At 36.2% G+C, this 11185-nt stretch overlaps 2 protein-coding genes across 2 annotated transcripts; both read right to left on the bottom strand.

The window, feature by feature from the left end:
- Window positions 1-1247: 1247 nt before the first annotated feature.
- serpina1 (serpin peptidase inhibitor, clade A (alpha-1 antiproteinase, antitrypsin), member 1) lies at window positions 1248-4321 on the bottom strand. Its single transcript, NM_001077758.2, has 5 exons — window positions 4307-4321; window positions 2230-2920; window positions 1855-2125; window positions 1611-1758; window positions 1248-1534 (listed from the first exon to the last, which is right to left on the bottom strand). The coding sequence occupies exons 2-5, from the start codon at window positions 2909-2911 to the stop codon at window positions 1346-1348; spliced, it is 1290 nt and encodes a 429-aa protein (NP_001071226.1). The 5' UTR covers window positions 2912-2920; window positions 4307-4321; the 3' UTR covers window positions 1248-1345.
- A 2913-nt stretch (window positions 4322-7234) lies between these two features.
- Window positions 7235-10403, bottom strand: serpina1l (serine (or cysteine) proteinase inhibitor, clade A (alpha-1 antiproteinase, antitrypsin), member 1, like). The gene is made up of 5 exons (NM_001013259.3): window positions 10382-10403; window positions 8451-9141; window positions 8076-8346; window positions 7832-7979; window positions 7235-7755 (listed from the first exon to the last, which is right to left on the bottom strand). The coding sequence occupies exons 1-5, from the start codon at window positions 10382-10384 to the stop codon at window positions 7567-7569; spliced, it is 1302 nt and encodes a 433-aa protein (NP_001013277.3). The 5' UTR covers window positions 10385-10403; the 3' UTR covers window positions 7235-7566.
- Window positions 10404-11185: the final 782 nt, after the last annotated feature.

The raw sequence follows: 11185 nt of genomic DNA, 5'->3' as shown, positions 1-11185 counted from the left end.
ATGAAAATGTTTACAATAAAATATCATTTGAGTTAATTTGAAGAATTCTAAAGGTCTTGAATCCTGATGTATGTATTGTGAGGTCATATACAGATTTTTTTTTTTTTCTACATAACATCATGTTGTTGCTGATGAACTATGTCCAAGTAGATGATGCCTTACAGAAAAAAAAAATCAATGCTGAAACCCCAAATGTCTGTTGATCATTTGCAGAACTCCTGAGGAACAGTAATGAAGCAACAGCAGGGATTGCTGCAGAATGACTACACAATCACAAAATACTTCAACAAACAATTTTGGTTCACACCTGGATTCAGTTGACAACAAAAAATGGAATGTTTAGCTAGTGTGAACAAGTTTTCTGAACTTGGGCATGCACCTGAGAACCATACCCAAGTTCGTCTGAAAGAGGTGGTCTGGAGTACTGTTCGTACGAACTCTGCTACATTCACTTCTGATATAAATGCAATCATATCAACTAATGGAAGCAAACCACTAACTGTACAACAAACTTGTTTTCATAACATTCATTCATGTGTATCTCTATATCATCTACCTTGGTGACAAGCAGGACTTACCCAGTGCAAACAGTGATAATGTCTGCTTGTGTCCACCAAAAATGACTACATTTTTAATTTTTATTTATTTATTTATTTTATTTTTTATTTTTTTATTGCGGCAGATAGATGCAAGTGTCCCTCTGTATTTTGTTTTTTGTGACAAAGGCAAAATATTCAGTAAAAGCAGAATGACAGAGATATGTGGACATCTCCATTTTGCTTTCGTGGCCATCACCTAGCAACTGCTGTACCTAAACCTGCAGCTTTATGATGCAAGCACGCCGGAGTTCAGAAGGAAAAAAAAGACAGCATGAACACAAACCAGCCCAAAAGGTGGCAAGGGGGAACAATCAAACTTGGGAACGGTCTAGGCAATTAAGCCAAGTGTGAAAGCACCCAAAGATTCTTTTAAAGTTTAAGCCTTTTGTAAATCATATTAAAATAAATTACATTCTAAAATAGGTTAGAAATCTGTATTTTTATTCAGAGTTATGTTGAGGGGCAGCGTGGTTACTCAGTGGTTAGTACTGTCACTTCACAGTAAGACAGACACTGGTTAGAGTCCCGGCTGGGGTGGTGCGCTGTGGTGACCCCTTATAAATAAGGGATTATGTTGAGGGAAAATTAATGAATGAATAAGTTGTTGATACCAGTGTTAAAAGAAACATGTTTTTTTATGATGACTAATTTGATAACAATCAAACCAACATTTATTGCAATTTACAATGAGTTGTACAGAAAGTTTGGCAGTATTATGCAAATGTCCGGCTTGTTGGAGTAGGACCTCATGCTGTAGGATTGGTGATCTTGCCCATGAACAGGATGCTCATGGTGCTGTCCTCTACAATCAGTACCAAGAAGGGCCTATTAAGTATCACAGTGTCTGGCAGGGACATCGGCATAATTTCAATCGTGGTTATAGCTGCTGCTTCTGTGCCCTTCTCATCCACGCTCATGACTGCTTGATGGAGAACCTGCAGATATTGTCCAAACATTAGTTTTGTTTACCATCAGTGATGCTTCAAGAAGTAAAAACAAGTCCTCACATACCTGAGACACTTTTACTTTAACCTCCTCTGTCATCCCAGAGAAATCTGCTTTGTCATTAAATGCGTCAGTCATTCCCATGTCCTTCAAGATACCATCCAACTTGGAAGTTGCAGAGATGGAGAATTTGGGCATAAACAGGTCCACAGAGCTAAAAGAAAGAAATGTAAAATGCTATGGTTCATTCCCAAATGTATTCATAACCAACTGACCATGGATCTAAATCCTGAGGTATCAGTAATATTACCTTCTGAAGAGTTTATCATGCCAGTTCTTAAGATGGTGTCTGCAGATGGATTCTTCAAGCTCCTTCATCTTCCCATCATCAGGAAGAACTATCATCATGGATGTATTGCCTTTGTAGGGCACCATCATGACTGTAGTTTGGTTGACAGGATCTTGGTAGATGTCATAGCGGCCAGTTCTTTTCATCATGTCAACTTGTACGGTGGTGTCCTGGTCCACTTTGAAGTCAGCTTTGTGGGTCAGTTTTGCATCAAATGGCTTTTCCCACTTGCCTATCAGGATGAAATAGAAAGAATGTTAGCTAAATGTCAAACTGAAAGATACCTGTGATCAGTAGAAACAAATGTCAATAAAAAAGGAAAAGTCTGTTTAGTACCTCTGAAGTACATGTAGTTAATCAGCATCATCACCGTATCTGCATCTAGGTCTTTCACCATGTTGGTTATCTTGTCGTGGGTTTTCCTGGCAATGAACTTGTTGATTTCAGCTGCAGCGATTTCAGGCTTGGAGAAGTCAACGCCGAAGGCTTCGCTGTTGTAGTAGTGCTGAGCATCCTTCAGGAACTGATCCACCACCTTGAAGCCATCTCTGATGGCCACACCAGCGCCGGCCTCCAGCTGCATGGCATCCTGACTGTGACCCAACATGTGGAGCAAGTGCTCATAACCCTCATTTACCTGCTCAGGCGTCAGTGCACTGTAACCCAGACCACTGTAAATCTGTGAAAGAGTGCTGGCCTTGGCACCTACAGCCAGCAAGCTCAAAGCCATTGAGATGCCAACTGGGGAAAAGAAAATGTTCTTGCCTTGGCCATCAGGATTGGATGCAAGTTTCTTGTAAAGGGAAAAAGCGAAGTCAGCATTGTGCGGAGCGAGCAGGTGGCAAGCATCGACCCCCTTGTGGCTGGGATGGGGTTCGTCCTTCCCGTGGTGGAGATGGTGGTGGTGGTCAGCTGTGTGGCTACCATGGTCATGGCCTACATGGCCATCGTGGGGTGCCGCCCAGGCCGTTGCTACCAGCAAGGCAGCAATTGCACAGCAGTATATATTTCCCCACATTTTTTTCACCTGTGTTTAATAACAAGAGCACAGTATTGTACAGATCAGATCAGATACACTTTATTTTGAACCTCACAACCCAGACATTTTAAGTCATTTATGTCAGCATGCCAACCTGGAAGTGACCTGCTTATAAGTGATGAAAAATGTCCAGGTACTATCAATACTGTAAAGCAATATTCATATTTTTTCATGGTTATTATTATTGTTGCTGTTATTATTATTATTATTATTATTATTACTTGTGTTTTGAATTGCATTATGGGACCTTTACCTTTCCTACAACAACATTTGATGTTATGTTGTGATATATTGATATACATTATATAGTGATATATTGTGTGGAATGTCACTGTGAATTACAGTACAAAAAACTGAAAATAAACTGCCAGTACTTCTTTTGTTATTTTACAGACTAAATATTTATCATACTGTAGAGCAGAATTCAAGTTCATATAATGCAACTCATAACCATAAATAATTGGAAAACACATTGGAACTACAAAATATGGAAAAAGTTGTTATTATTGTTATGGTCACACTTTACAAAAAGGTTCAATAGTTAATGTTACTTAATTCATTTACTAACATGAACAAACAATGAACAATACATTTACTACTGTATTTGTTCATGCTAGTTAACGTTAGTTAATTAAAATACAGTAGTTCATTGTTAGGTCATGTTAACTCATAGTGCATTAACTAATGTTAACAAGCATGGACTTGGATGTTAATAATGCATTAATAAATGCTCAGTTATGGTTAATAAATGCTGTACATGTGTTGTTCATAATTGGTTCATGTTAGTAAATGCATTAACTAATAAACCTTTTTGTAAAGTGTTACCATTATTATTTATTTATTTATTTATTTATTTATTTATTTATTATTTTAATAAAGCTAAAACAATTATTTTGTGATTGTAGAATTTTGGATGTGTATCAATATGCTGTATATTACTTTTCTAGAAGCTTTTAGTTTGGTTCAAGTTTCATTGAGCAAATGAACCCTCAAGTAGTAAAGCAACAAAATTAAAAACATATGGATGCAACTGTCAGATGTAAAGTGGTTGAAAGATGCTTAAAATGTTACAGAACCTGTTAAAACCTGCATTAATTGTCATAGATGTGCAATTGGTTTGGTGAAAACGTATCAATTCTAGGTGCAAATGATATCTGTGTTGACTACAAAAAACTTTGCAAATCACTCATACTGTAGTAAGCAGAATGGTAAAAGTGGGGTTAAATAAAAAAAAAAAAAACAACAATGTTACACATATTATTAAATGTGAGAAAAACTAATTATCTGATCACCCATTTCATCTTACATATTATGCATATCAATAGCAGCTATTTAAATGATGTCTGTTTTAGAGAAACAATTAGTGTCACTTACCATCAAAGTCCTTATGACGGGAGACTGTTTGGATGAAGAAGAGTCAATTTATAGACCTTCAAAAATCAGCTGAGTAAAATATTTAAACATTAACCCATTTCCACCCCCATTCTGTGAACACAATCTCTCATGATTACCTGTTGCTTGTAAGTGATGCAACAGTTTTTAGACTTTAGGTTTTTTTTTTAGTACTGGTTGATGAGATTTAGCATATTTGAACTAGCGATGTGACTGTTTTACTATCAAAAAGGTCTTGGGGCCTTTTCGTTAGTGGTAGTCTAGCATTTAAAAGTACTGTAGCAGTCCTTAATTTGCAGTGTAGTTAATTTTTTATGACATTTAATTTTTTATGTGTTTTATAACACCACAAATATTTAACATGCTCATGATACATAACAGAGTATATGCATATATGTGAAGGAGTTATCCACGTGTTTATATACAATTGAATGACAAAAAATCTGCAAAGAAAGACACTTAGCATTTGTTATGGGGTGCTTAAAATTAATACAAAATATATAAGGTGCCTGATCTGGAGTTTACACAGTGTTTAAAGTATCATTTTTTTTTTTTTTTTTTTTTTTGTCAAAGCAAACTTTGAGAGTTGGTTCTCTGCAAACCTGTCAAAGGTAGAAGCCAAATCAAGGTTTTAGGCAGTGTGCAGTGCCACTTACTCTCTACTTTATTGCTTTGTTTACAACAGTTGAAATCAGAACAAAGCCTCTTAAGCTTGTTGTTTATGAAGCTACAATCAACCACAAATAGAATTTCTGGTTTAAGACGGAAGGTCCTTCTACTATATTATACTAAAATATAACTGGCTGTTAGTGGGATTAATTTAGGATTATGTATTATTGTGATTTTCAATATTTTATTTAGTTATTCAGGTTTCTGCAAGATAAATACTGTGTACAGTATCACCATGATGTTATCCATCTGGTCCACTGAAAAGTTTGTCTAGTTTTGATAGTGGGAGAAATCTTAAAATCTTTACGACCTTGATCATGGAAAAAAAACAAAGCAAAAATAATAATTCAGGTTTCTAAACGATTTTTTAAACTTTCAAACTTGCTTATATTGCAAATTATACAGCATGATTTGAGAATGACCCACAAGGTGCATGCTAATCATGAACTAACGTTAACTACAACATAAGTCACATAAGTTCATGTGTGAATAACAGCTTACCTATTTACTTGTAACATGTTGTTAATTAATGTATTAATTAATATGTAAGATTAAGCTAAATGTAACCAACTCATGAGCTGTTAATGTATAATTATGTCATGACTTTACTTGGAGGGGCACAGCACATTAACTCATCCTTAACTCCTCATAAACTCCTTAAACTGTTGATGTTGATATTGACACTTTTTTTTTGTTATTCAGTGTGAACTCACTAGACGGACGTGCATAAGGAGTTCATTGAGAATGGTTTAACGATAATGTGCCCCTCCAAGTAGTCACAATATAATTCTACATTACATGTCATGAGTTCATGATGGCTAAAAATAAGTAAAAACTAATTTGGTAATTAATACATTAATTAACAAACAATCATGTACAAACAAGTAATTAAGATATAATTCCATAAGCCATAATTAACACATGAATTCATGTGACTTAGTTAAAGTTAGTTCATGATTAGCGCATGCATTACCTTATAATTAGTTCATAATGAAGTAATGTTTAGTGTACATATAAATATTCATCTACTGTTATTATAAAATGTTACCCAGATTATGAAAGGAAGAAAGTAATGGTGTGGACAACATCCTTCCTCTCTTGAATCAGGCTGTTAATTGCGTAATGGTGTAGGGGTGTTCCCTTAGTAATATAGGGTTCCTTAGTACTCAGTACTCATTGTTTAAACACCACAGCCCAAGCAAGGGGTTGTTTACACAACAAGATGAAAACAGGCCAGATTTTATGAATTTTTCCTGTTTGTTTTTTTTCTCACTCTGTACCTGGCCAGTGGTTAGCTAGCATCCTTTGCAGTTGTACAGTGCAATATTACACACATGACTTGGTAAGAGGAAGAACAAGTAGTTCAGACTATGTTGGCATTATTCAGAGAAACTAGGGTAATTGTGGTTATATCCACTATATTTCTATTTCCAATAAACTACATATTTGTACTGAAATTACTAAAATATGTATATTTTGATAAGATAATTGATTCTAGAACACACAAAGCTTGTATTAGAGATATCAATATTTTAGTATCGATCTGCACATCACTATTGAAAAATTAGGGCAGGATTTCATCCTTGAGTCATTGAAACATGGGTGTTACTAACAAAATGGAGGAAGACTGGCAAATTGATGAAGGCTAATCAGAATAGCCCTGCTCAAAAGGCATTCCATTCAACCCGAAGTGAAGAAAGGTCATTTTGAGGGGGAGGGGGGTAGTGGAATGTTATGATATGTGACTAAAAATTCTGAGGGCAATCATTCACTTGCTTCCAAGCAAATGAAAAATATTTCAATGACATTTATGAGTTTGATTGAAACCTTGAGGCTACTTGAATGCATTTGACAACATGAATAGCCAATCAAATGAGTTTTTGGCTACCTCTGAAGGATCCTTAAAGTGTCCCTGTGTATTTTGTTTTTTGGGACAAAGGCAAAATATTCAGTAAAAGCAGAATGACAGTGATATGTGGACATCTCCATTTTGGTGCTTTGCTTTCGTGGCCATCACCTAGCAACTGCTGTACCTAAACATGCAGCTTTATGATGCAAGCACGCTGGAGTTCAGAAGGAAAAAAAGGCAGCATGTACACAAACCAGCCAAAAAGGTGGCAAGGGCGAACAATCAAACTTGGGTTCGGTCCAGGCAATTGAGCTAAGTGTGAAGGCACCCAAAGATTCTTTTAAAGTTTAAGCCTTTTGTAAATCATATTAAAATAAATTACATTCTAAAATAAGTTAGAAATCTGTATTTTTATTCAGAGTTATGTTGAGAAGCAGCATGGTTGCTCAGTGGTTAGTACTGTCACTTCACAGTAAGACAGTCACTGGTTAGAATGCCGGCTGGGGTGGTGCGCTGTGGTGACCCCTCATAAATAAGGGATCATGTTGAGGGAAAATTAATGAATGAATAAGTTGTTGATACCAGTGTTAAAAAAAAAAAACATGTTTTTTTTTTATGATGACTAATTTGATAACAATCAAATCAACATTTATTGCAATTTACAATGAGTTGTACAGAAAGTTTGGCAGTATTATGCAAATGTCCGGCTTGTTGGAGTAGGACCTCATGCTGTAGGATTGGTGATCTTGCCCATAAACAGGATGCTCATGGTGCTGTCCTCTACAATCAGTACCAAGAAGGGCCTATTGAGTATCACAGTGTGTGGCAGGGACATCGGCATTATTTCAATCGTGGTTATAGCTGCTGCTTCTGTGCCCTTCTCATCCACGCTCATAACTGCTTGATGGAGAACCTGCAGATATTGTCCAAAGATTAGTTTCGTTTACCATCAGTGATGCTTCAAGAAGTAGAAACAAGTCCTCACATACCCGAGACACTCTTACTTTGACCTCCTCCGTCATCCCAGAGAAATCTGCTTTGTAATCAAATGCATCAGTCATTCCCATGTCCATCAAGATATCATCCAACTTGGAAGTTGCAGAGATGGAGAATTTGGGCATAAACAGGTCCACAGAGCTAAAAGAAAGAAATGTAAAATGCTATGGTTCATTCCCAAATGTATTCATAACCAACTGACCATGGATCTAAATCCTGAGGTATCAGTAATATTACCTTCTGAAGAGTTTATCATGCCAGTTCTTAAGATGGTGTCTGCAGATGGATTCTTCAAGCTCCTTCATCTTCCCATCATTAGGAAGAACTATCAGCATGGATGTATTGCCTTTGTAGGGCACCATCAGGACTGTAGTTTGGTTGACAGGATCTTGGTAGATGTCATAGCGGCCAGTTCTTTTCATCATGTCAACTTGTACGGTGGTGTCCTGGTCCACTTTGAAGTCAGCTTTGTGGGTCAGTTTTGCATCAAATTGCTTTTCCCACTTGCCTATCAGGATGAAATAGAAAGAATGTTAGCTAAATGTCAAATTGAAAGATGCCTGTGATCAGTAGAAACAAATGTCAATAATAAAAGAAAAGTCTGTTAAGTACCTCTGAAGTACATGTAGTTAATCAGCATCATCACCGTATCTGCATCTAGGTCTTTCACCATGTTGGTTATCTTGTCGTGGGTTTTCCTGGCAATGAACTTGTTGATTTCAGCTGCAGCGATTTCAGGCTTGGAGAAGTCAACGCCGAAGGCTTCGCTGTTGTAGTAGTGCTGAGCATCCTTCAGGAACTGATCCACCACCTTGAAGCCATCTCTGATGGCCACACCAGCGCCGGCCTCCAGCTGCATGGCATCCTGACTGTGACCCAACATGTGGAGCAAGTGCTCATAACCCTCATTTACCTGCTCAGGCGTCAGTGCACTGTAACCTAGACCACTGTAAATCTGTGAAAGAGTGCTGCCCTTGGCACCTACAGCCAGCAAGCTCAAAGCCATTGAGATGCCAACTGGGGAGAAGAAAATGTTCTTGCCTTGGGCATCAGGATTGGATGCAAGTTTCTTGTAAAGGGAAAAAGCGAAGTCAGCATTGTGCGGAGCGAGCAGGTGGCAAGCATCGACCCCCTTGTGGCTGGGATGGGGTTCGTCCTTCCCATGGTGGAGATGGTGGTGGTGGTCAGCAGTGTGGCTACCATGGTCATGGCCTTCATGGCCATCGTGGGGTGCCGCCCAGGCTGTTGCTACCAGCAAGGCAGCAATTGCACAGCAGAATATATTTCCCCTCATTTTTTTCACCTGTGTTTAATAACAAGAGCACAGTAATGTACAGATCAGATACACTTTATTTTGAACCTCACAACCTAGACATTTTAAGTAATTTATGTCAGCATGCCAACCTGGAAGTGACCTGCTTATAAGTGATGAAAAATGTCCAGGTACTATCAATACTTTAAAACAATATTCATATTTTTTCCTGGCTATTATTATTATTATTATTATTATTATTATTATTATTATTATTATTATTATTTGTGTTTTAATTGCATTATGGGACCTTGACCTTTACTACAACAACATTTGATGTTATGTTGTGATATATTGATATACATTATATAGTGATATATTGTCTGGAATGTTACTGTGAATTACAGTACAAAAACCTGAAAATAAACTGCCAGTACTTTTTTGTTATTTTACAGACTATATATTTACCATACAGTAGAGCAGAATTCAAGATCACATAATGCAATTCATAACCATCAATAATTGAAAAACACATAGGAACTACAAAATATGGAAAAGGCTGTTATTATTATTATTTATTTATTATTATTTTAATAAAGCTAAAACAATTATTTGTGATTGTAGAATTTTGGATGTGTATCAATATGCTGTATATTACCTTTCTAGAAGCTTTTAGTGTGGTTCAAGTTTCATTGAGCAAATGAACCAGCAAGTAGTAAAGCAACAAAATTAAAAGCATATGGATGCAACTGTCAGATGTTAATTTTTATCTGGGTTTTTATAATAATACCATGAACTATGAATAGCTTTTTTTGGCATGCAAGTATGCATACGTAAAGCATGTGATGGACTGTGTGCTAAATTTGTAGATAAAGAAGAAATGGCACCTGAAATTGACAACACGATTATTTACATTGTCCAACTACAATTTAATCAAACTAATATTCCACTAGATCTGGAAATGGTAGAAAGATGCTGAAAATGTTACAGAACCTGTTAAAACCTGCATTAATTGTCATAGATGTGCAATTGGATTGGTGAAAACGTATCTTAATTCCAGGTGCAAATTATATCTGTGTTGACTACAAGAAACTTTGCAAATCACTCATACTGTAGTAAGCAGAATGTTAAAAGTGCCGTTAAATAAAAAATCAAAACAATAATGTTACACATATTATTAAATGTGAGAAAAACTAATTATCTGATCACCCATTTCATCTTACATATTATGCATATTAATAGCAGCTATTTAAATGATGTCTGTTTTAGAGAAACAATTAGTGTCACTTACCATCAAAGTCCTTATGACGGGAGACTGTTTGGATGAAGAAGAGTCAATTTATAGACCTTCAAAAATCAGCTAAGTAAAATATTTAAACATTAACCCATTTCCACCCCCGTTTTGTGAACACAATCTCTCATGATTACCTGTTGTTTGTAAGTGATGCAACAGTTTTTAGACTTTAGTTTTTTTTTTTTTTTTTTTTTTCAGTACTGGTTGATGAGATTTAGCATATTTGAACTAGCAATGTGACTGTTTTACTATCAAAAAGGTCTTGGGGCCTTTTCGTTAGTGGTAGTCTAGCATTTAAAAGTACTGTAGCAGTCCTTAATTTGCAGTGTAGGTAATTTTTTATGACATTTCATTTTTATGTGTTTTATAACACCACAAATATTTAACATGCTCATGATACATAACAGAGTATATGCATATATGTGGAGTTATCCACATGTTCATACACAATTGAATGACAAAAAATCTGCAAAGAAAGACACTTAGCATTTGTTATGGGGTGCTTAAAATTAATACACAATTTATAAGGTGGCTGATCTTAAGTTTACACAGTGTTTAAAGTATCTGTTTTTTTTTTTTTTTTTTTTTTTTCAAAGCAAACTTTGAGAGTTGGTTCTCTGCAAACCTGTCAAAGGTAGAAGCCAAATCAAGGTTTTAGGCAGTGTGCAGTGCCACTTACTCTCTACTTTATTGCTTTGTTTACAACAGTTGAAATCAGAACAAAGCCTCTTAAGCTTGTTGTTTATGAAGCTACAATCAACCACGAATAGAATTTCTGGTTTAAGACAGGTCCTTCTACTA

This window comes from Danio rerio, chromosome 20 (genome assembly GCF_052040795.2).
Source record: "Danio rerio strain M-AB ecotype USA chromosome 20, GRCz13ab, whole genome shotgun sequence".
NCBI classification, from domain to species: domain Eukaryota; kingdom Metazoa; phylum Chordata; class Actinopteri; order Cypriniformes; family Danionidae; genus Danio; species Danio rerio.
Note: the sequence above shows the minus strand (reverse complement) of the source record. Positions and strands in the feature narration are given on the sequence as shown.